Source organism: Tinamus guttatus, unplaced genomic scaffold, assembly GCF_059628265.1.
Source record: "Tinamus guttatus ecotype Peru unplaced genomic scaffold, ASM5962826v1 Tinamus_guttatus_pri_ptg000429l, whole genome shotgun sequence".
Classification (NCBI taxonomy): Eukaryota; Metazoa; Chordata; class Aves; order Tinamiformes; family Tinamidae; genus Tinamus; species Tinamus guttatus.
In genome coordinates this window covers 568178-592556 of record NW_028288963.1, presented here as the reverse complement: position 1 = coordinate 592556, position 24379 = coordinate 568178, and the positions used below count along the sequence as shown (strand labels likewise).

Below are 24379 nucleotides of genomic sequence, written 5' to 3'. Positions count from 1 at the left end.
GGCGGGTGAGGAGCAGCAGGGGCAGAATCTCTGTGTGTGGCCCATGGCCTTGCAGGAGCACCTGCCTATTGCCCTGGTGCTGGGCTGCCTCCGGGGTAGGTGGGACTGGGCTCTGTAGGGCAGTGCACCGGGCATTGGGCCGTTTGTGCACCTCAGCTGAGTGTTGCAGCTGGAGTCCATAGTGGGGCTGTGCTAAAGAGCAGCTTCCCACAAAGTGCTGCGCCTGGAGCTTTCCTTGGCTTCTCCTTGCAGCCTGTTTGTGGAGGCACTGGAGCTGGTGCTGGCCAAGAGCCTGGAGCACCGGTGGCTGCGGCTGCTGCGGGAGCAGGGAGCGTGGGCGTCCTTGGCAGCGCCTCAGGCTCACACAACTGGCGTGTGTCTGCTGGCGAGGTGAGAGCCCCTGGTGGGACCGTGATGGAGGAAGGGCTGCCGGGAGCTGGGGCCTGCCCCGAGCTCTGCTCCAGTGCGAGCGGCGTCTGCACCGGGGTGGGCACAGCTGGGAGCGGTGCCGCGGGGCCGTGCTGTGTGAGCACGTGCTACAAGGCTGTTGGTGCTCTGTGCGCAGTGTGCTGCTGCGCGCGGAGCGGGTCCCGCAGCGCCTGGTGCAGCGGCTCTTCAGCTGGCTGCGTTCCCGCTCGGCGAACCTGCGGCTCACAGCCACCGCGTTCTGTGCCGAGGTGAGGCAGCCGCGGGGCGAGGGGGCTCGCAGGGCTTCCTGCGTCTCACCCAGGTGAGGGGTGCTCCGTGCCAGCACTCACGTGTCTCGATTGCAGCTCATGAAGGACCAGCTAGTGAGGGAGAGGAAGATCGTGACGCCCCTCCTAGAGGCGCTGGCAGAGCGATCGCGCGACCCTGTCAGCAGCGTGAGACGAATGGCCGTGAGGGGCCTGGGCAATGTGGCCACAGGAGCACCCACCAAGGTGAGGCAGGCTCTGGTGGGCTTTGAGTGCAAGTCAAGCTGGGGAGGAGTGCGGAGGCACTCGAGGAGCCGAGGCAGGTGCAGGGCTGTGCCGAGGCAGTGCCCTGGCATCAGGGCTCTCCCCTGGGCTTGCTCTGGAAAGCGCTGCCGCTGGCACCGCAGCGGGGAGCAGCGCTGAGAGACAAGAGCTCATGTGCGTGTCGCTCTGCAGCTGCGGAGGCACTGGGCCACGGTGGTGAGAGCACTGCTCAGGGGCCTGGAGGACGTGGGCAGCCTCAAGGTGGCTGCGGAGAGCCTGGTGGCACTGACCAAGGTGCTGGGACAGCTGGAGGCGAGGGCCATGGGCTCTGCCTTTGGAGAGGTGGCCAGGAGCTGCCGGGCGCTCTGGGGGGCGGTAAGTGGAGCTGCTGGCTCTCTGTGGGCAGGCGGGAGCCCACGCGCGTTGCTGTCCCCTGCGGGCTGCTGTTGGCAGGGGGCAGCCGTCGCCGGTCGCCCGCCCTGTGGGCAGCGCTGCGCGGGTGCCAAGCACTGTGTGCTGGCAGCCTGCCCGACGGTCTTTCTCATCACAGGAGGAAGAGGAGCTGCGCTGCTCGGCCTTTGGCCTCTATGGCGCCCTGGCCTCCTCTGCATCGGGGAGGAGGTCGTTTTTCAGCAGGGAGGTGGAGGAGGCCTTTCCCAGCCTGGTGCTGCACCTTCGCGACCCGTCCCCGGCTGTGTGCAATGTAAGAGCCCCAGGCACCCCACAGAAAGCCCCGTGGAGCTGGCTGAGCCATGGGGGCACATGCTGCCTTCTGCGTGGGGCTGCAGGAGTCTCCACGGGCCCTGGGTGATGCTGCCCTGCTGGCAAGGTTCCTTCCTCAGTGCCCGGGCAGGTGCAGAGCATCCCCATGACAGGGCCCGGGGCTCTTTTGCAGGCCTGCAAGGTGACCCTGCACCTGTGCGCCCCATTTCTGGGGTCGAAGAGGCTGCGGAGGCGCCTCAACATCAGTGTTGGGCTGAGCGCAGAGGAGACACAGGACGAGGTCTGCAGACACCTGGTGAGTGAGCTGTGCGCTGGGGCTGTGTCCCTGTGCTGGCCGCCCACCCCGTGACTCCCGCGTCGTGGGGTCGCCTCCGGACTGGCCATGGGTGGGCAGGCGATTGGGCAGAGGGGAGCAAAGGGGGCTCTTGGAGATGGGGATGAGCTCCCGCTGCCTGCAGTGTGTGTTGTCGCAGGCCCAAGACTGCCCCGCGCTGTTCAAGCAGCTCCTGAGCACATCTTGGAGCTGCTGCGTGGGAAGCCACCAGGCACCGCAGGCGGCAGCCGTCCACGTCCTGGGTGAGCAGCAGTGTGGGGGGCTGAGGCGCTGCTCCTGGCCGAGGCCCCGGGTTGGGTTCAAGGTCGGGCTCTGGGGCAGGTCGGGGCTGCGGCCATGCCCGTGCCCTGGTGGCCATGTCCCCGTACCAGGCCTGCTCCGGGACACAGCTGCAGCCACATGGCTACAGCAGTGGGGCCTGGCTAACGAGGCGCCCAGAGGTTCCGTGGGTGCCAAAATCCAGGGGGCTCGGGGATGGGGGCCTGTGTGGCCCCAGGGGTGCATCAGGGAAGACACCCCAGCCGGGCACCGTGGGGCATCAGGAGCCTTGTGCCCATGCTGCTCCCCTCAACGTCGGTGTCTTTGCAGCTCACCTTAGGCCGGAGCATGTCGAGGAGCCCCGTGCTCGACGGGTGGTAGCTGCAGAGCTCTGCACCGGGGGAGGCCAGCAGCACAGAGCAGGAGGCAAATAAAGCCGTGTCCCTGTGGAGAGGCACTGTCTGTCAGTGTGGGGCTGTGTGCGGTGCGGCAACGACCCTGGCCCTGCCTCCCTGGGGATGTGGGCCCTGCGTGGAGCTGCTGGGGACAGTGGAGAGCAGAGGGACTGGAGGGAGGGGGTTTGCAGGCACTGAGCTTAGGGGGCCACTGCCAGGTGCTTTGGGGCACCAGGGTGACTGGGAGCACTGGGAAGAACCTGGGGGCCCCAGTGAAGGATCCCAAAGCAAAGCCAGCTCCGCTCTCCGCTGGCAGCAGCCCATGGCAGCGGATGAGCAGATCTGCTGCCCCGCAGCCCTGCTCTGCTGCACTGCTGGCCTGGCACAGCTGCAGGTGCCAGGGAGAACCCCCTGCCGCACGGTTTGTTGGTGCCAGCAGCGCGCGGGCAGAGCTGCTCAGCCCCTCTGCAGCACCAGGAGGCTCCATCGTCACCAGAAATGGGAACAAACCCACCCAGCCTGCCCCAGCTTCCCCCAAAGCACCCGCCAAGGACATTACCTGCCAGCAGTTCCCTCCAGCCCCTTTCCCTCTCAGCGCCCACAAGCTCCCACAACCCACAGTGGGGCTGGAAGGCCCAGCAGTGACCAGCTGTTGTTGCTCATGTGCCATTACACAGCAGTCAGAGGTGGCCCATCCACAGGCAGGCCCATCACTGCAGAGCACAAGGTGAAATAAAGCCCCCAGGCCACCAGCAGGCACTTCCAAATGCCACTTTCAAACCTGCATCAACAAGTCCCCAGCTTGGGAACGGGAGGCTGCCACAGAAGCGCTTCCAAAAGGAAACTGTTCAGCTGTTTCCTCTTTCTCATTTGTGTTTTGGGGAAACAGGCACTGCCACAGCAAATATGTGGCCTTTAAAAGCAGGAGAGTCTAGTGCAGCTTTGTTCTTCCTTGCCCCGCTGGCTTGCAGACGACAGGCAGAGCAGGCAGAGCCCTGGCAAGAGCCCTGCAGCCGCGCTGCCCTGTTCCTGTGCCCGGGACACAGCGCTGCCGAGAGCAGCCCAGCCCAGCGTGGAGGGGCTGCAGAGTTTCCCCGTCACAGGGCTGCTGGGAACTGAGCCACACATCTGCTGTCCCCCATGCACAGAGCTTTGGACATGCTTCTCTTTGGCACTCACTTCTTTTGCCTCCTCCTGTCTGCCGGAAAGTTGAGAAGAACATGATGGAGAAATTGAAAGAGGAGCAGAAAAGAGAAGAAAGCAAAAGCCGTCACAAGGTAGAACCTGATCAACTCCAGAGTATTTCTGTGTCTCAAAGTAGCTTTTCCCATGCAGAGCAGATCAGACAGCTATGGGTAGAGAAGTTTGCTCTGAATCAAGAGCTTCTCCTTTGAGCTGCTCTTCAGCTCAGCTGCAAGAAGGTGTGGAAACATCATCAGGAATGATGTTCCTTTTTCAAGAAGATGGAGCACAAAAGCACTGTTGGGGATCCTTCCAGTGCAGCTGGTACCTTCTCACTGGCCTTGAGGAGAGAGCAGTAAGGATGGGCAATGATAGAATATCCAGGTAGGCGCTTCTCCAATATCCTAAAGTTCCCATCAATCCTTGTAATTCTTTCCTAGATGGGGGCATTTGTAGCTCTTCATTTTTTCTTAAGGTATCTGCAGGAATCCCTGCACTGCCAGCTATCCACCAAGGAAGGACAAGCTGCTGTGCTCTTAAGAGATGTGAAGCCAGAACTGTTCCCCCATTCTCCATTTACCTATACTGAACATGAACACACTTTCAACCCCTCACTGAGATTTATAAATGACATTTTAGGAATGACACTTAATCAGTTAATCTCTTATATCTAGCCCTTAGCAAAGCCATATCAGCATTGAAGTATAGGAGAGTAGAGCTTACATCTCCTTCAAAATACAGGCCAGGCTTTTTTTTTAAAAAAAAAAAAAAAAGAAATATTTACCCTTCCAGCAGGTTTTTCTACTATATGATGGAGGAGTGATCTCCAACACAAGACATTTTTAAAGTGCCAGATTGAATTCCTCAAGAAGAGTGTGTTTGGAAAGAAATGTGTCATCTGCTAAGCCTGCAGAAGGAGGTCTGTTGTGCTGCTCAAGAGTTTCTTATACAAGTGCTGGAGACTTCTAACCAAGCTGATTTGTTACTGAAAATATTAGGTACGTGGAAAACTCGGTAAGAGAGATAAAAGAGAATGGATGGGGAATGTAAGAGGAGCAGTGAGAACAGTTGTAGGGAAAAGGATTCTAAAGTGAATATACTGCTGTGAACAGAATAACTGCCCTAAATGCCTGCAGTTTGTCTGTGTGAAGGGGTCTCTGCAAAGCCAAACTGAATTATCTAGCATAGGGAAGAAAAACAAGTAAACCTCTGTTATGCACCCACCTGAGGACCAAAAGAAACCCAAGTTTAGTATCAAGGAATCTCTTCTAGTTTTGTAGCTTTTTAGTTCATTTTACTTAAGTTGCCTAAGTGTCCTTGTATAAGAGCTAAAAGGTAATTGGGATAGGTTCACAGAAGCTAATTTAAATTGTCCTGGCTTCCTCATCTTCAGTGGAAAGAACTAAGATCATTTTCTTTGCCTGGTATTTGGGACCTCTGCCAGCCATGTGCTGTTACTTTTGATAGCAGTTGATTGGTAATTATTTTGTGCGTAGTGGTAAACAAAATACTTTGGGCACAGAAGACATGCCTTATTTGTCATCATGGTCAATTAGTTTTACACTGTGCAGGGCAAGCAGTCTGATATCAAAAGCACTTTTCATTGTTTAAGACCTTGACCTTTCCAGGCTAAACCTGTAAATTATTTCACACTCTTTGCCTGTGGTTTGATTAGACTGCTCTTATTAGCAGTGAAATTTAAGTCATTAAAATGGAGCGTCTTTGAAATTATAGGTCAGAGTCAAGCCTGAATTTCACATGTGAGTAGAGAAAATGATTTCTTCTAATTGTCTTACATGAGGTGCAATAAGGAGCCCAGCTGCTCTCTTTATTCAGGTGCAGTTTCCTTGACGTGTGGGGTCTCTGTTAGAAAAATCTGCAATTTGTTTGCTTCACACGATGTTTTCCTCCAGACATCCTGATGTGTTTCCATGGGCTCACCCTGCAAGGCAGGCACACTTATCTCCCAGTGCATTATCAGGCCATTCTGTGTATTTGCTTCTTGTTAGCTAGAGGATAATTTACAGACTGTTATTATATGCAGAGAGAGAGATGTTTGAGTGAAGTGAAAACAGGATTCAGACTAACCAAGTATGAACTAGTTGTTTATATAAGGACATTTTCATGGATTTGGAGCTTTCTGAAGCTGTAACATTGCCCATGCTAGCTATGGTCTCCTTGTAGCATTCTCAAAACTCGTTATAGACAGGGCAGGCTAGATCTCAAGCATGAACCTGCTCAGCTGGGTGAGCTGCAAGCTGAAGTTTTGACCTTGCATTCACTCTTACCTCTCCTCCAATGCCAGCAGTTGCCAGTCGGCATTTTATGATATTACGCCTGGAAATGCTATTGTGTGACTGCTGCCCTGGTAATATTCTTGCTGACATAAAATTTCAGTTAACGTAGCTGAGGATATGATTTCAGATTCAATTTCTTGTCCAAATATAGTCATCTAGTATTAACTAATTGTTGTGCATCTTCAGGGCTTTTCCGAAGACATTGTATGAACAACATGCAGTGAGAGAAAAAAAAATGTTTTCTATGCTTTGTTGAATATTAGGTTTCTCTTATAGCCTCCAAAGTTCATAACACTTTTAATGGCACTAGCTTTGAATCCCAGATCTGAACAGGAGTATAAAATTAGAAGCAAACATTAGTCTGTCCTGATACCAGAAGATTCTGCTCTGAGGAGTGACAATCTCAGGAGGAACTTTCAGATCAGATACTTTAGCTTTTAACTTTCTTGAGATAGACTTGATCCATGGTTCTGTGTGTTTAAAATTTGAGACAAGATTGCCTTTTCTCTCTGCTTTTACTAAATACGTGTCTAAGTGCCTGAGATCAATCTCAGTGTTCGGCCAAAATTGCCTGGATCTAAATCTTTGTGCTGATCTCTGCACTCAAATAATGTTGGAGGTTGCTAATGGCTGCTTGCCATTGGAAGTACATTACAACATCCTCATGTTGTAATTGTGTTTAAATTCAGGTTACTTGCATAAGATGTGGAAGACTGAAAAATCATGAAGTTTCTCTGGAACCAGAACACTTCGTATTCTTCCTCTAGAGAGTTTGTGTAGGGTGGAATATGGAAATGCTGGTCAGCAAATCCAGGAATTTAAAGTAATAGTGTTTAATAAGGAACCAGAATGACTTTGTGAAGACAGGAAGAGAAAGCATGTTGTTGTTTTCTCAAGAGTTTCCAGCATCAGGCTTCAGGCTAAGCTTTGATTTATTTTTTTCACTTGTGTCACTCTATGATATAAATATATTAGGATACTGCCTTCAGGTCTTCAGTAGGCATGTTCAGGAAAAGATATTTGTTGAAGAGCCCAATATTTGACAGGGAGCACTTGACACCTGCAGATCCTCACCCTGCTAAGAGCAAAAGCAGCTCCAGCAGTGAAACACTGTCTGGGCTGATTTCTCTGCCATCTCCAGGCTCTCCTGTCCTGTGGAAATGGAGAACTGATGAGCCAAGTCCATTATTTCCTTCTTGATAGCTACGGGGATATGATTGATTTTAAAGAGTCTTTCTTCCATCAAGGTTATTCATAGACATATGAAAATTTCTGAACAAACAGGGTATAAAAAAGAGGCTGTTAAAACAAACAAACAAAAAAACAAAAAAACATTATTTTAGGTGAGGGCAGAGAGCTGACACTAAAAATCTGCTTTGTCCCTGATGTCATCTTTGGCGCAGAGAACTGCAGTGGAAATTCTGTTTTGGTTCTTTCTTTTGGCTGTTGGAGTGTCAGAAAAGAAGCACAGACTATGTCAGAAAATGATAGTGAAACAAGAAATGCCCTGTCAGAGCAACAACTCTATCTAAGTGGAATTACTGATTTGGGCAAAACTCGCTGTATCCACAGCCCTGGCACTATAATTTCCTCTCTGCAGTGTATTGTTGCTATGGCAGATGAAGCCCAAACCTCATTTTTCAGTTCTCCAAAGTCAGTGTTAGTGGCCCCTGTGAGGTAAAAGCGCACAATAAAATCTGGGGTTTGGTTCCACAAACGTACATATCCTAATTGCCCACCCAAGGAACTCCATTGAGTTCCAGTGGGATGGATCATAGGTGTCAAACTATCCATCTGTACAGATTCATATGTGCAGGTATCCATATGTGCAGATTCAGGGCTGTATGCTGTTGCAGTAGACAGGAAACTACTTCAGAGAAGAATAAAATGGTTGCTGAAAGCACAAATAAAATACATATTTGTTTAAATTAATAGGGAGACATTTTTTTAATAAACCATTGGGAAAACTTTCAGTTTTCTTAGGAATATCAAAACATTGCTAAAGTATTAGCAAATCTTGTAACATTCCTGGTATGTAGGTAAACATATTTATCCATTTCACAAAAGTCTCATTTATGGGATGGAATGGACAAGCAATTTTTCAAGAGTACAGGGTCACAAATCAGTGTCGTAGGTGGGGGCCTGATTCACCAGATCATACTCCTATGGGAATGAATTTCCATGTTCAAAAGAACAAAGAGAGATTGGGGTGGGAGGGGAAACTCTTGCACATTTATATTCCTTTCCAATAACCATTTCTGATCACAGAGAGGCTTTGTGCTCAGCAGCACACAATTCAAGCCTGCTCTTTTGAATCTCCTAAATAATACAGTACAAAATCATAGCTCTACTATTTTGTGATGCTGAAGTGATGCATATACCATTCCCATGCATATACCATTTCCATATACCATATCTTTATTGACGCGGTACCTCTTCATCGTCACCTTTTGCACTGTTTTCATTTCTGCTCTTGTATTAGTTTCTGATACTTTATTAGGAGAAAGGTATTTTACAGTAGTGTTACACTCAGCTGAGGTGAATATTTAACCTCTTTACAAATACAGCTATTATCTGTGTGTGTCCCCATAGTTATCTCCATTCCTTCAAAACTATGTGAATGATATATCTATAGGTCTCCTTTTTTCTTTTCTTTTCTTTTTTTTTTTTAGATACAGTGTAGCGGTGTATATATATAGCAAATACTACTCTTTTGGCTTTCATCACTTGTATGGTTTTACTGCCACATAATGTTGGTGGTATTTGTGTAGTGTGTGGGCTTAAAGTGCAGAATTTGGGTTGAGTTCATTCATCACAGAGTACATTTGCACAGTGCTTCACTGAAATGCTGCACAAGCTCAACATGAGGATCTGTGTCTCCGCAAAGCGTCAGTCGAAGAGGTGGCGCTGCCCTGGTCTAGCAGGGACAGACATGTAGCTTCAGGGGTAGGGAAGAGCAGCAGCAACTTATACTTGCCATTTTGCTTGTCTGTCATAGATGTGAATGTGCTCTGGAAGAGATGCACTAGCGCACTAGAAAGCAGGGAGCTGGCTCTTTGTTCAAGGCTTTGAAAGATTTTGATCTTTTTATTTGTTTTAGGCTGACAGGAAACGTCCTTGGTTCTAGGTGTAGATTCATCTGTTTAATGTCCTCCAAGCCGAAGGTGGTGGTTATCAGGTAAAACAGGGAATAAGGCAAGGGGTACTTCAAGGAGACACGACTGTGTCCTTGAAGACTTTCTGCCTTCCACAGAAAGCTTGTTAACCTTTGCTTTGGAGGGATGGGAAGCTGCTATTTTTTTTAGCAGTGCTTTACTAGTGTCTCTACAGTCATACAAAGGAATGAATGCATTTCTGTAAAGTACCTTATTCTGATATTGTACGTTCATGAATAACAGCTTAGGCTTCAGCTTCTGTTGCGTAGAAGTGCTGAATGTTTGGTGCAAACTCCATATGTTTGTGTGTGTTTCAGATTCTAAAAGTCTGCAAGTCTCAGAAGTCTTAGTCTTTGACATGATATTCCCTCTTTTTCATAAGGCACTCTGAGGAAAGTATATCTAGACTGTATGGACACTTAAATTTCATCTTCCTCATAAAGTATTGCTCCCATCACTACAGGAGCTTTCATGGCATTGAGTTCTGTCACTTGGAAAGTCCTTTTTCAGCATAATTATGTTTTGCTTGCTGCTGTAGCAGATGCCAACAGCCATGCTTCTTGTATTGGCCTGCCTAACAGCATGCTTCCCAATTAATTTGGCACATTCAGTCTAATGCTTTTTTCTGTACCGCAGCCCCAGACTTGCAGTCTTGGAGATGGAGTTTTGGGAGGCTCCTGCTGGGAGAATAGGTCTGACTTGCCTCCTCACCCACAGAGTGGAAGCCCCTGCATCCATCATTGATCTGATTGGAGCTGCTTCTTCCTGTTCTGATTCTCATCTGTGGATGGTTGCCTCCAAGTTCAGCTCAACTCTGGAGGGAACGAGAGTAGAAGTGGACTAGGAAATATCAGGCCCTCTGCTAGATGGGAAGGGGGAGATAGTGACAAAGGACTTCGGAAGGGACGAGATGCTTAGTGCCTTTTTTGCCTCTGTCTTCCCTGGCAAGACTGGCCTTCAGCAATCTCACCTTCAAATCTCCAGCCAGTCTTTCTTTGCTAGTATAAAGCCCAGCAGAACAGTAGTGCCTCCCCTCTGCCCACAAAATCTCTTGGCTCCAGCTAAACTTTGTGCCCGCGAGTGCAACCCTTAGCTCTGCCTTTCTGCCAAGTAAAGGAGATAGTGTCCAAAGTGTTGCAGAAGACGAGGTAGACCACATGCTCTGCCCTCCCCTCCTCTACCCAGACATCATGGAGGGCTCTCAAGAGTGGGTAAGCATGGTTTCCCCTTGTGGATGCATGTCACTACCCTGAGCTCCTTCTTCCCAGGCTGGAGCTGGCGTGCCCATGGAGCCACCGGGTGCCCTGGGGCTTCTGCGGGGCTGCAGGTGAGGCTGCTGGACCTGCTGTTGCCAATGGCAGTGCCTTGCCTGGCAGGAGCTGGTCCCGCAGCCAGAGCATCTGCGCAGGCAGTGCGGGGCAGAGTGCTCAGGGAGGCATCACTGCTGCCATGAGCAGGGCCAGGAGCAGGGGGCCTTCCTGCCGCTCCATCCCAGTGTCCCCTGCCTGTGCAACTGTTGAGATCAAGGGGAGGGTGAGATTGGGGAAGAAGAATCACTCAACTCCTGCTACACAGCACACAAGTGTTTATTGCACATTTACTGCACTGTCCCCGGTGAGAGGGACACCCGGCTCAGCACGGGGCTGGTTAGCGGTGTCTCTGCCCTGCGCTGAGCTCTCCGGTGCCCCGCAGCTGCTCCTCCTGGCCTGGCAGCCCCATCAACTTCAACAGGACCAAGGCCAGGAAGAGCCGGGGAGGCCCCCATGAGCTCTGGGCCTCCCCCAAGTCTCTGTGTCCTGAGCTCAACTCTGAGCTCGGCTGTTCGGCCACTTCTCAGGCCATCTTCTGGCTGCTCGTCTCGCCCGCGCTTCCTGAGGTGGCCGAGGATCGTTGTTGTGGGAGCCCGTGTGCAGGGAGGGGTCACTGTTGGCAGGGACAGGAGCAGGGGGGCTTCCTGTGGCTCTGTGCTGGTGCTCCCTGCCTGGCTGTCTGGCAAAGGTGAGAAGTTTTGTGGGCAGAGGAGAGGCCCAGGGAGAGGCACTGGAGTCCTGTGCCTCTCTCTGATGACAAGGGCCTCATGTTCTCCATCGCCGTGCACAGATGTTTTTTGCACCGCCCAAAAGGGGACAGGGCACCAGCAGGCCCAGGGAGAGGCACTGATGGGTTGCGCCTCTCCCAGATGACAAGGGCCTCGGGTACCCTGTTGTGGTGCACAGATGTTTTGTGCACCGCCCAAGGGGACAGGGCACCCGGAGGCCAAGGGAGAGGCACTGATGGGCTGCACCTCTCCCAGATGAAAAAGGCCTCAGGTACCCTGTTGCGGGGCACAGATGTTCACCCCAGGGGGACAGGGGCACCGGGCCGGTGGGCGCTGCTCAGCACAGCCTCTGTACAGGGGCTGTGCTTCACAGCGTCCCACTGGTGTCATGGGCGGCCCGGCGGTCCCTGCGCCCTCTCCTCCTCCTCAGGGCGGCGACGCGGCGGCGGAGCCCCCTGCCCAGCGCCCGCCAGCCCCCGCAGGAGCAGCCGGGGCAGAGCAGGGAGCGAAGCGCCGCTCGCCAGCCGGAGCCGGCTGCAGGAGGGGAGGGAGCCTCCGTGTCCCCGGAGTCCACCGTTTCCCAGCGCTGCAGCGCTGGGACAGTGGAGGGCTCCTCGCTCCCGGAGCTGCTAGAAGGCTCGGGCTGGGGTGGAGACCCAGATGGGCTGGTCTCCACCAACAGGATGGGTGCCCAGAGGCGCAGCAGGGTGGATTTGCGCGCCGCAGTTGAGGGCCGATCCAGGTGGGGCTCCCTGGGGATGAAGCCAAGGAGTTCCTTGCCCAGCCCCAGGAACACCACCTGGCTGGCCCCGAACTGCACACGGCGGCGAGGTGGGGAAGGGCCATGAGGCTCCCCGGTCACCCCGCCGTCCGTGCCTGGGCACCTGGGAGGGAGAAGGCAGGTCAGGAGGGGGCCCGGGGCTGCCCAGTGTCCCCAGCAGGAGGCCCTGGCGCTGGCGGGTCTGAGGGAACCCAGCCCAACTCTTGGCCTCCTGGCCCACCCTGCTCCTGCTCGTGGGACCAAGCCAGCGCCTCAGGGCAGCCATGGCAGGGCCGGGCTCCACTTACCCTTCCAGCCCCCTCCCAGCAGGCTTCTCCGGGAGCTCAAAGGGGAACACGGAGACTGTGGGAGAGAAGGCAAGAGGCTGTCAGTGCCGTGGGGCAGCCCCTGCGCAACCCCAGCCAGCAGAGGGGTGGGCGCCGGCAGCCAGGGTGCTGGCCAGGAGCCACTACCGTGGCTACGCTCAGGACAGGGCTGCTCACCTGCAGGGATGAACATCATAGCCATCCAAAAAGACGCCAGGACGCGGCAGGCCGAGGGGATGCCCAGGATGGTAAGGAGCACGAGGCTCAGGGCCACAAGCTGGCACGCGGCTCGCACGCGAGAGTCCATGTCACCGAGGTGACAGGGCCTCGCGTGCGGCCGGCGCCGAGCTCTTCTCCCAAGTCCTGTTTGCAGAGGAAAACATGGCCCAGCTCATGTTAGTGGCCCCAGCAGTGACCCGCAAGCCCAGCCCCAGGCTGGGCAGCGGCACCACAGCCCTGCCCAGCTGCCTTCCCACCCACTGCACCCGCTCCTGGCCCCAGCCCCTCTGCTCTGGGCTCACCCTTGCGCCTGGCGTCCACAGCAGAATAAATCCAATAATAAAATCAGGTCAAGGCCGACGAGAGGATATCTGGGAAGAGAAGGGCACCCTGTACTCACTCCATGTGCCCTCCCTGGCACCAGGCAGCAGCTGGGGGCCCTTGGGAGGTCACTGAGCAAAGGGAGAGCCATGAGGGTAGGGAGGCTGGAGAGGGGACCCTGGAGTGGCTCTTACCCCGCAGCCTCACTCCTTGACCGCAAAGTCAAGTCTTTGCCCGTTCGCGAACGGGCAAAGTGAGCCAAGGCCACCCCAGCACCACCTTTATAACGGGCCTGGGATTGTGATGCAATAGCGGTGTCACAGCAACAGCCCTGGGCCACATGGCAGGGGTTCTGATGCGATGCTGACATCATGGCAACATCCCTGACTCTGGTGACACACGAGGGCTTGGAATGTTGTGTGATGCAGACGTCCCGGCAACATCCCTGGGCCCAGTGATGCCCCTGTGCTGTGCTGACATTGTCATCACCCAAACACCAACACTGCCCAGCACTGCAAGGAGAAGCCCAAGGCACCTAAGATCCATCATGGCCAAGTCCATGTGCAGATTGCAGCCTTTGCCTGGCAATGATGGACTCTGGTGTCCTGGTCTTGCAGGGAAAGGCAGCACAGATGTGTCTCCAAATGCTTTGCTTCCCAAAAAGACCTTGTTCCCATCAGCGCTGTCTCTTCTTGCAGACTCCATCTAAGGAATGACTTTCAGGCAGGAAAATGATGCACTCAATATCCACCTCCCAGACCTCCCTGGCCCAGTAGTTACTGTGAGTGTGCATGATCACAGATTCACTGAATTAAGTGGAGAACAGAGGAAGCGTGTGTGTGATGCGGAGGATTACCCTGGGGTAAAGGAGGTGTGAAAAGTCAAAACGCTAGCACAAAGTTAGTTGGGTCTTTCTGTACTTTCATTGCATATTATTTCCTCTTCTGCAACTCAATATATGTGCCTTGAATATTGCCTTAGAGTACAATAAGAGCAGTTATGCAGACCGTTACTTTTGCAGCATAAAATAATCTTTTAAAAACTGCAATCCAGTAAACAAAGCCCTAGGAGATAAACATCCTTTACAACTGTCAAACTCTGAGCAAATTCTCATTTTTTTCATTGCTGCAAAGCATGCCTTATTCTGAGAAAGGAGAGAGAATAGCCAGTATCATGCCTAATATTTGAATGATCTGTTTGCAAGAACAGATATTGATGTTACCTTAAAGAAAAATGGTTGAGGGCTAAAAGGTAATAAACAAAAGTGCTGAAATACCAAGCACTACGTCTAACCCTACAGCTCAAGGGCTGTAAATTAATGGCATACTTTTTCAACATAGCAATGAACTACAAAAATTGTGCAGTTTCATTCCTTGCAAGGCCAACACATCTCTGAAACCTAAGTGACCTTTTGCCAAGTAAGACTGATCTTGGAAACACATGAGTGTTTCAAATCCTGCTTCTGGAAGGGTCCGTGTGAAACCTTTTGTAATGACGTTTCAGTTTTGGGGTAACGCTGACTGTCATTTTTACTAGCCCAAAGCAAAACCAAACATAGTTAACTAAGTCTCTTGTAGTGGATTCTATCAGCTAGATAAGACATGCAGTACTTAATGTACAGAACATTTGCTGATTGTGGATGTAGTTCAAGAATGTGAGGCCAGCTCATCTTTTTTGGTTAAAAGCTCTGAGCAGGACAGTTCCATCTCTGCATAAAGAGACTATCATTACGTCACAGATAGTTCACCTCTGTTCCCATTTTTCAGGCTTATGCATGCAGTAAAAAGTTTACACAATGCATGCTGGAAATTGGTGGAAGAATTCCTACTGATTTCCATTAGACTGTGCCATAATATGGGGCCTTGTGTTTTATTGCGTTGCCTTAGCACTTGGTCATTAGTACTGAAGTGTCCCCTAATAAAAACTAAGGAGCCTTGGCAATTTTTTTTTTCTCGTATGACTCATAAACAGCTGCATATAAAAATGAGAATATCAGACAAAGGTAAGTTCTTATATCATTTATACCTCCTTAATTATCTTTGCCAGAAGATCATTAAAACCAAAGTTATCATTGCTTTTAATTAAGCAAGCGTCCTTAGAATGGCAAGACGTGCTGCCTTGTGTTTATCCCTGATGGAAATGTTTATTTCTGTTGAGAAATTTTAATATGAAATATCAGGAGGAAGGAAGGAGAGTAGAGGCTTCAAATATCCTGGCTCCTGGTCCTGTATATTATGTTTTCCAAACTGTGCCTTCAAGGTGAGCAGTCAAGATAAGCCACAGATCTGCAGCCCATCTAATTTGTTTTTCCATCATTTCCTTAACTTGGCTTACATGCAATAATCATTATAGTGCAAGTAACACTGCTGGGAAAATCATTTCTTCCTCACTGAATAGAATATAACTTATACTACACTTGAATCATAATTGGCCTTGTGTTTATTTCATGGACTTGCAGTCAACCTATCACTTCTCTAGCTGAGGGAGTTCTGTGTCTTCTGGCAAAGATCCTGCTTGTTACAAAATATTATGAAATCTTCTTCTCATTAAATGTAATTAAAAACACTTAGGAATCTGAACTGATTTTTTATGTCAGATGTTCAATATTATGTTCCTGAAGATTTAAGAAGTTTCTGAATATTTATTGGGAAGGTAGAAGCCTATTCTAGACAGGCTTTGAACTGTGCTCCTTGCTAGAGCAACTGAATGACTTTCCGCAATACATTTGTCACATCTTCTATTATTATAAGGTTATTATTCCCTTCCACTGTTTATCTATAATTCACCTGCAACAATGGAAACGACTCTTATGTGCTATATATGAGCATCAAGCCCGTATAAATGATGTCAGCTATTCAGCCAGAAGATGAACAGTAGTTGACAGAGGTTATCAGTACCCTGCATTGCACTCACACCTCTGGGATGTCATGCAGCGTGCCAGAAACATCTTCAGCTACACTCTCTTTGATTAAATATATTCAGGGCTGGTGGATTGCACTTAGCTTAATTTTAATGAGAAAGTGATATCTGAGGAAAAAAAAAAAGGGGTTTAAATTTGTTTTTGTTTTGTTTTATTCATTTCAGTGATTTAGTTTCCTATGGAGTGCTTATGCTCCTGAGCTAATGCTCAGGGTATTTGCGATAACATCCCATTGAGAGGGGAGCTCATGGGTTTCTTTTTCTGTGATGAGCCATATAAACCCTCTGCATGCAGCAGACTCAGGAAAGACATGGGTTGGTGACCTTGAGTCCAAGAGAGGCTTGAAAAGCTGTTTATCACTGGAATATGGTTTTCCTCAGTTTCGGTATTGGGGGAGGAGAGCACTATTAAGCACTTTTTGAAGTAAAGTCCTCCCTTTGTTACCCAGAGGCAGCTGGGGATACTCCTTTTTTTATTCCTCCCTTTTGGGGTGTCTCTGTGCTGTAACTTTGCACTTGCGCTCAACTTGCAGTGCCAAGCAGCTCCAAACCATGAGCCATGGCATGTAGGTGAAAGCAGTCCCAGGCTTTAAGGCATCATCCAGTAAAATCAAACTGAAGAAGAGAAGGTTACACTCATTAAAACTTGGATCTGCTGCTTTTAACTTGGAGAGACATCCCTCCATAAATCCTAGAGTCTCCTTATTGGTCCAGGTTGCATACTGTAACAGAGAAAGACAATTGCTAGAAAGCAGATGATGCTGAACTTCTTGTCATTCGCACAAGCAAGTCAAGCTCAAAAGTAAGCAAGCCAAAAGAGGAAAAGAGAAACTTTATTTTCAGGTAAGAGTTAGCTTAGTAGCGGGAAGCGGAGCGTTAACTCCAGCCTGCCGGCACCGCTGCAGGCCACGCTGGGCACTAAGTGCTGAGCTGAGCTCGCCCACGCACACAGAATTCCCCGAGGCCGGACGCCTCGGCTAGGCAGGGAAATTAAGCCCCCTCACCAAATACACTAACAGGAGCTCTTCCCAAAGCACGCACCCATTTTACACCTTACCTTAACAGGAAAAGAGAGATGACTTTCACCAAGAGATTCTCCAAAATTAACACATCCAGTTCTTCGGCCCACTCTAAGGGGCCCCTGCCTCCCATGCCCACTGCAGACCTGGAAGAACCTCCTCCCCGTGGGCTGGGGCCTGACCCCCACCGAGCTGTGCCCGGCTCTCACCTGCTCTCTCCTGCTCTTTGCTTGACCGGCCCTGCTGAGCTGGCGGCGCTCCACCCGCACGACTTCCTTTGGCATCAGCAGCAGCAGCTCAAACTGGGCCATGCGAAAATGAAAACGCCGCTAGCGAAGGCCCCAGCTGCGTCCTGGCGCTGAGCAGGCCACAACGGCGCATTCCTCCCGTTCCCAAAGCCGCCTGCCCTCATCCCTTCTGTAGGAAATCTCCCTGACGGATCCTCCCAGCAGAATTTACTGCTGGCTATAGGAGCTCTGTAAAGGAAAAACAAAGTGACTCAAGGCTCTAAGATTACTAACACCCTCAGCATGGCTATTTAAACGGTGCAGCTTGTGCCAGCTTTGCAAGAGGAAGCATCGGTATTTTTTCTACTTTTTCTTTCAAAGTAATACCCAGACCTACTAAAGGAAACACTTAAAGAACACTGAAGGATGTCCAAACTCAAAAGGTCTTCATTACCTTTTTCTTCATTAGAATTTTTGAGACATGGGATTTAGTAATTCAAGGACAAGGACAGGGAACTTCTTCCACTAACTCCAGAGGTTGGAAATACCATCTACTTCCTCACCAGAGCAATGCTGCTCCCCAGCCCTCATTTCAGCAGATCACACATTGGGGCTCCTCCTTAATGTCACTGCCTGGACACTCATTCCAACAATTCCACTCACTTCAGCAAGAACATACCGCTCCCTTACTACTGCAAGAAAGAACCATGAGAAAGCTTTCATTTTGATTTGGGCCACAAGAAGAAGAACAGCAGTTACTGGCTTCTCTTTGATAAGAGTAATACCAAAGGGGAAAAAAAATACCCAAATTTGGATATTTGCCTAGTACACACCAATAGCTTTTAAGGAGAGTTATATATTTCTCCAAAATTATTTTGCTACATTCACTTAAGTGGAGCCTGCTTTAGATGTTGGGAATACTAAACAAAGCCATAGAAATGCCATCTCTAAAATTTGATCTCTTTGCTTCAAATTATTATTTATAGAGCCTATATCATTTATATTGCCTTTATATGGCCAATCATCAGGAGCTTTTTCTTAGACCCAATTCTCAGGAAAAAGCAAAAAAATCCCCACCAAAATTCTTCCCCCAAATAACTTCCCTCCCATCCCAAAATAATTATCTCCCAACATCCCTCCAAAAAAAAAAAAAATCCATTTTCCCATTCCCAGTTCAAAAATTCCCTCAAAAAATATGCCTTCTAAGAAAAGAAATGTTTCCCCCCAAATGTTTCCTTCTGCCTTTTTTCAGAAAACAGCCCTGTTGACCACGGAGCTGCTGCTCGGATCTGTGTCAGCCCCGTTCCCTGCTGGACCAAACTTACTTTGGTGGCCACTTTTGTGGCCCCACGGCCGAGCTCACTCCGCTCCACCGGGGCTGCCGGCAGGTCGGCCCTGAGCCCGCACTGAGCCCAGGGCAACGGCAACGGCAGAAACGCTCCCACCCGCTGCACACAGGACATCCTCTTCGGACACGCTTCCATCCTCTGCATTTGGGAATCACAAATGAACATGAACGCCTCTACGAAAGCCACTTTACCAGCTAATACATTGCTCCGTTTCCAATGTCTGCTCAATCAACACCTCTACAAAGGCAGCAGCTCCCAGATCCCGCCACCCGCTGCAGCAGCGACGGCATCGCGACGCCCCGGGCGCTTCTCTGCAGCGCGGCGCCCTCCGCGGAGCTGCCCTGCAAACCCACCCCAACGAGGGCTCGGGTTCCTGTCACCAGCCCCCAGCGCTCTGCAGCGGCAGGAGCCGCCCGGCCCAAGGACGCCGAGCACCGGGGCCACGTCCTCCCCCGCCGCCCCCCTCTCGCTGCTCCCCGGCCTCCCCCTGCCCCGGGCCCCGCGCGCAGCCCTCCTGGGACACCCCGCACACGGGCAGGCCGGCCCCGCACCCCGGCCCCCCGGCCCCGCCGCCGCCTCCGCGCGGCGCTGCCCCCGCCGGCAGGACGCGGCCGCGGCCGCCCCACGGGCCGCGAGCGCCGCCCCCCGCGCCCTTCCCGCGCGCTCCCGCCGCCGCCGCGCACCTGCCGGCCCCGCGCATGCGCCGCGCGCCACGCGGGGCCGCCCACCGCACTGCGCACGCGCACGCGCACCGCTCCTGCAGCGCCTCCGCCCCGACACGCGGGGGCAGCAGCGAGCGCGGCAGAGCGCACTGCGCATGCGCGCGCCCCCCCCCCCCACGTGGCGGCGCCGCTCCCGGGGCGCGGGGGGGCGGCGGGGGGAGGGGGCGGCCTCTGCCCAGCGGTGGCACCGACAGAGCGAGAGGAAACGGCCGCAAACTGAAACAGCGAAAGTTCCGCAGGAACTTAAGGAAAAACGTATTAGCAGTGAGGGTGACGGAGCACGGGAACAGGCTGCCCGGAGAGGCCGTGGAGTCTCCGTCTCTGGAGATCTCCAAGGGCCGCCTGGACCCAGCCCTGTGCCACGTGCTCTGGGTGCCCCTGCGTGTGCAGGGGTTGGACTAGGTGATCCCTGGAGGTCCCGTCCAACCTTAAGGATTCTGTGATTCTGTGAAGGAAGGAGTTAACAGCTGGAAGTGCCCCCTGGCACCAGCTGCGTGAGGGCGGCGGCTGCGGGGGGACCCTGTCCTGTCCTGTCCCATCCTGTCCTGTCCTGTCCCATCCTGTCCTGTCCTGTCCCAGCCCATCCCGTTCCGTCCCATCCTATCCCGCCCAATGCCATCCCATCCCATCCCATCCCCTCGTTTGTTTTTCGCCTTTTTTCTCCTTTTTTTTTTGCATTTTTATCTTTTTTTTCTCCTCTATAAGCTTTCTTCTATCGTTGTCCCCCTTTAATTTTTTTCGTTTGTTTTCATGCATTTTATCCTTTTTTCTTATTTTACCCCTTTTACATTTTTTCCTTTGTTTTTACCCCTTTTAACTGTTTTCATTATTTTTTCCCTCTTTTAGCTTATTTTTTCCTTCATTCTTTGCCCCCTTTTAACTTTTTTTCTTTCCTTTCTCTCTCTCTTTTAGTTTTCTCTTTGGCTCTACCTTTTATCTTTTTTCATGTTTTTTTCCTCTTTTATATTTTTCGTTGTTTTAGCTTTTTCCTTCATTTTCTCCCTCTTTCAGCTTTTCTCTTTCCTTCCCCCTCATTTTTCAGCCTTTTTATTCCATTTCCCCCTCATCTTTAGCTGTTTTTTCCCTTTTTTCCCCTCAAAGCCCCGTTATTTCGCTGAAGTCACTTTTACAGGTTGAGAGGAGCATGAGGATGAGGAGAGAGGCTGGAGAGCGGAAGGTGCTCTGGGCCTGGGGGCTCCTGAATATCTGCACTGCCGGCATGATCTGCGTGGACATGTATGTTGGCTGCGAATGTGACTGCGTTACGGAAAACATCCTGCCTTGTGCAGGCCTCGGTACTTCCCAGAACCCCATTACTGCCCGTTGGTAACTTTTCCTGTTTTATTGTATTTCCTCACCAGGACTGGAAAACTTCTCAGCACTTACTACAATAGCCCCTTCTGGCCTCTCTGGTTTATTGGTGAGTTGTCACTGCCCGTCAATGAGTTTGGGGAGAGGGGACTATTTCGTGCTTCTGTTTTCTTCCTGGGGAAGTTGTTTTAAAGGCAGCTTGGAAAAAGAAAGGCAGAACTTAATTTTATTTTATTTTACCCCTGTTAAAGCTGTGGGAATTTCCTCACTGTAGTGACAGGGAGGAGTCTCTTGGCGGCCCTGTTGTGAGGCTGCGTGACATTTCCAGGTAATGAAAGATCCTTTCAGTGGAGTAGACTCCGAAGGAGCTGTATCAAATCCTCTTGGAGGATGGAAAGGAGGAGGAGTGAGGCAAATGCGAAGATGAGGGACAGAAGGTTTGGTGGAAGAGCCTTGCAAAGGAGTGTGAAACTTCCTTGTAGAGTTTGTGTTCTGCCTGGAAAATACCTTGCACTTTGGCAAATAGGCATTATAGTGCCATAAATGAGTTCTAGCCACATCAATGAATTTTGATGTAGAAAGGTCTGAACTGGTTCTTCAACAAAATAACCCCTGAAGAAGCCTTACCTCTGTCCTCAGAGGCACTTACAAGAACAGTTGTTTATGTATTTTAAAGCTGTTTTTTAATATTAAAAATAAGTTATTACTCATGGTCATACCATCTAGCATTATAAAACCTTTTTTTTCTTTATTCTAGAACTTGCAATTGCATCTCTGTTCAACCTGAATGCCGTGTTTGATCTCTGGCTGTATTTCGAGTACACAAGGACACCAACTAACCTGGTTATGACTCACAGGCAGCAGGTCCTTCTGGGGATGCAGAACTCAGGTAGGTAGTATAAATGCCTGTTTATCTGTGGTCAGAACAGGCTGCCCAGAGAGGTTGTGGAGTCTCCTTCTCTGGAGATCTTCAAAACCCGCTTGGACGCAGCCCTGTGCCACATGCTCTAGGTGACCCTGCGTGTGCAGGGGGGTTGGACTAGATGACCTCTAGAGGTCCCTTCCAACCTTAAGCATTCTGTGATTCTAAAGCATTCTCAACTCATGCACGCAAGAGTCAGCTGGTGGGTCTTCAGTTTCTTGGATTATTTTGCCAGGATTGAAAATCCACTCCTACCCCCTTTTTTCTTTTTTTTTTTTTAACCTGTCTCTTCAGAAACTTTGACATTCAAGCTGGTGCCCAGAATATCAGGCCCGCAGCAGCCTCCGAGGCCAGCCCAGAGGGGTGGCAAGGGCTGCCGTTGGCGGTGGGAGCTGTGCAAACGGCTGCAGCCTGGTGGCAGCCCCACACTCAGCAGCCCATCCTGGCTGCAGGTGCCAAGGCTGGTGCAGCGCGTGGAGAAACGTCCGCACTGCCACGGACACGTCTGCGTGGCCGGGCACGGACCTTTCTGCTGCCGAGCAGCGTGTGCCCGGACAAGAAGGTCTCCAGCCTGCTGCAGCCACCCCACAGGTGTGCGCCCCGAGGGGACACCCGCTGCCCCTCCCCAGCGGGGTCACACGTGGCCTCAGGTGACAGCGGGGCCCTTTGTGACTGCGCTGCTGTGACATCCTGGCCCGGCGGGCTCAGCCCGCAGTGTTCGGGACGACGGCGACGGGAGAGGACGGGAGCGAAGGTGCTGGCTGAAAAGCCCCCTGAGCACCCAGGAATTTCCCCGTTGCCCCCGGGCAGCTCCGCGGAGTTTGGCCACGCGGCCAGGATGGCGGAGCGACTCCCCGGCCACCGCTCGGTGGCTGCTGAGGAGGAGGAGGATGGGGCGGTTGCAGGGAGCGTGTGCGACCTGGAGCCCCACTCGAGCCGTGCGCCCGAGGAGGCGCCATCGGGTGAGTGCGGGGGCAGCGCTGGCCGCGCCGGGGGCCACGAGCTCTCGCGGTGCGGCCGGCAGCAGCGTGTGCAGGGCAGAGCGCTCCGCTGCCTCCTGCAGCTCCGGGCAGCCCTGCAGCTCTGCCCGCTCTCTTTCCCCACCAGCTCCTGGTGCGGATCTGCCCGGAGAGGAGGCAGAGGAAGCCCTGGAGCACGTGCGCGCCTTTCTCCGGCGTGGAGGGAAGGTGAGTGTCGCCGTCCTGCTCGGGGCTGCCCGGCCTCTCCTGCCGGCTCCCTCGGGGCGCTCCGCGCTCCGACGGCCCCACGTGGCTGCTGGCGCTGGGGCTGCTCCCTCGCAGGCGCCCACGTGTCGCTGCAGCCCCTGCCACGCGCTGGTGCTGCTGGCCGCGCGCCGGCCCCTCTTACGCTCTCTCTTTGTCCCTCTGCTCCTGGCAGCAGGAAGAGGCCGAGAAGCTGCAGTTTCTGGCCTGCATCTGCACCCTCTGCACAGCGTCCTGCTCGCCTAGCCTGCCTGCTCTGCTGCTGCGCCAGGAGCTGTGGCAGTGCAAATCCCAGCTGGCAGAGGCGCTGGAGGTGAGGGCACGCGGGGCTCCGGGGGCTGCTCGGGAGGGCACCGGCCCAGCTCTGCAGGCAGAAGGGGCTTGTGTGAGCGTGGGGAGGTGTGGGGTGCTGGCTGGTGGGCACAGCCACTTGTGGTGCCCTGGCAGCTCCCTACGAACCTTCCTGCTTTTGCTCTCCAGGTGCTGCTGCAAGAGGAGCCCAGGAACCACCTGGGCACGGCAGTGCGGCAGCAAGTCATGCTCAGCATCAGTGCCATGAGGTAGCTGCCCCAGAGCCTGGCTTGGCCACAGCCTCCCCAGCAGATACCCCAGAGGGCCCCAGTCCTGCAGGGAGCCTTCCCTTGTCCTGAGGGAGTCTCCCATTGGCATCCAGTGGGACAGAGAGGGTTGGAGCCGGGAGAGCAGAGAGGGCCCTGGAGCTCTCCCATGGGTGCGGGCCTTTCCCCAGGGGTGAGGCAGGAGGTGGGGAGATGATTGGGCCCCCCTGCCCGCTGTGTCCTCTGTCCCTGGACAGCATGCTGGCGAGAAGAGGTGACTCTCTATGGGGCTCCCTCCCCACCTGACGTCGCTATCGCTCACGGGCCTCCCAAGCCCTGGGTGCATCCACCTTCCAAGGACATAAGGGTGTTGCTGGCTGCTGCCAGCCCCACGGACTGAAAGGTCCCTCTCTGCTTGCAGCAAAGCCGGGCTGCTGCTGGAGAGCGAACTGGAGAGCCTGCTGGCAGCCTGCTTCTCCAGCGTCTTCTCCCTGCCTCCAAGGGAGCACCTGGATGCTGCTCTCTACTCCCAGGTGGGTGCTGGCTGCTCCAGGGAGGCTCAGGGCAGGCTCCCAGCTTGCCTCTCCCTCGCCCCTGCCCTGTCCCCCTTGCCCTGGACAGGGCCGTGGGCAGTGTCCCCAGGGCCGTGGGCAGTGTCCCAAGGGCCATGGGCAGTGTCCCCAGGCTGCGCCCTGTGCAGCAGCAGCAGCAGCTCCCCTGGCCTGGGGGCTCTCCTCCCCTCAGCACTACTCTACATGCCCCGCTGGCACAGGAGGAATTCAAAGCCCTCTCTGACAGCTGTGGGGCAATGGGGAAGAAGCGCCTCAACCCTCTGTCCCCCTTGCAGCTGCTGGATGCCATGGACAGCTTGCTAAAGGCCTTGATGCTCGGCAGCCCTTCCTCCAGCGTGGTGGACATGAAGACCATCCTGCAGGTCTGCTATTTGCCAGGAGCAGAGCTGCCAGCTCCAGGCCCTGTGCTGGGATGGGGGGAGTTGTCCAGCAGCGGCTGGAGAGAGCCCAGTGCTGAGAGGGGACAAGCTCCTGCATGGGAATTGGGATCCCCACAGTTCTCTTGTGTGAGCCCAGTGTCCCTTGGCTACAGCCAACATCCCCTCTTCCTCAACCCGCTCCTGCACCCATTACAACCCCCATGGGCTCCTGCTGTCACATCAGGCCCGTCTG

General features: G+C 52.8%; 1 protein-coding gene across 1 annotated transcript; it reads left to right on the top strand.

The window, feature by feature from the left end:
- Positions 1–872: 872 nt before the first annotated feature.
- LOC148593213 (maestro heat-like repeat-containing protein family member 2A) lies at positions 873–23473 on the top strand. Its single transcript, XM_088531742.1, has 10 exons — positions 873–920; positions 1131–1313; positions 1489–1641; positions 1834–1956; positions 2135–2237; positions 21251–21382; positions 21710–21764; positions 22226–22377; positions 22523–22602; positions 23453–23473. Exons 1-10 carry the CDS (start codon positions 873–875, stop codon positions 23471–23473), a joined length of 1050 nt encoding a protein of 349 aa, XP_088387868.1.
- Positions 23474–24379: the final 906 nt, after the last annotated feature.

Coding starts and splice junctions, on each gene's coding strand:
- LOC148593213 (XM_088531742.1), top strand. CDS start 873: ATGGCCGTGAGGGGCCTGGGCAATGTGGCCACAGGAGCACCCACCAAG. Junction 921..1,130: donor CCACAGGAGCACCCACCAAG/GTGAGGCAGGCT, acceptor GTCGCTCTGCAG/CTGCGGAGGCACTGGGCCAC. Junction 1,642..1,833: donor CGTCCCCGGCTGTGTGCAAT/GTAAGAGCCCCA, acceptor GCTCTTTTGCAG/GCCTGCAAGGTGACCCTGCA.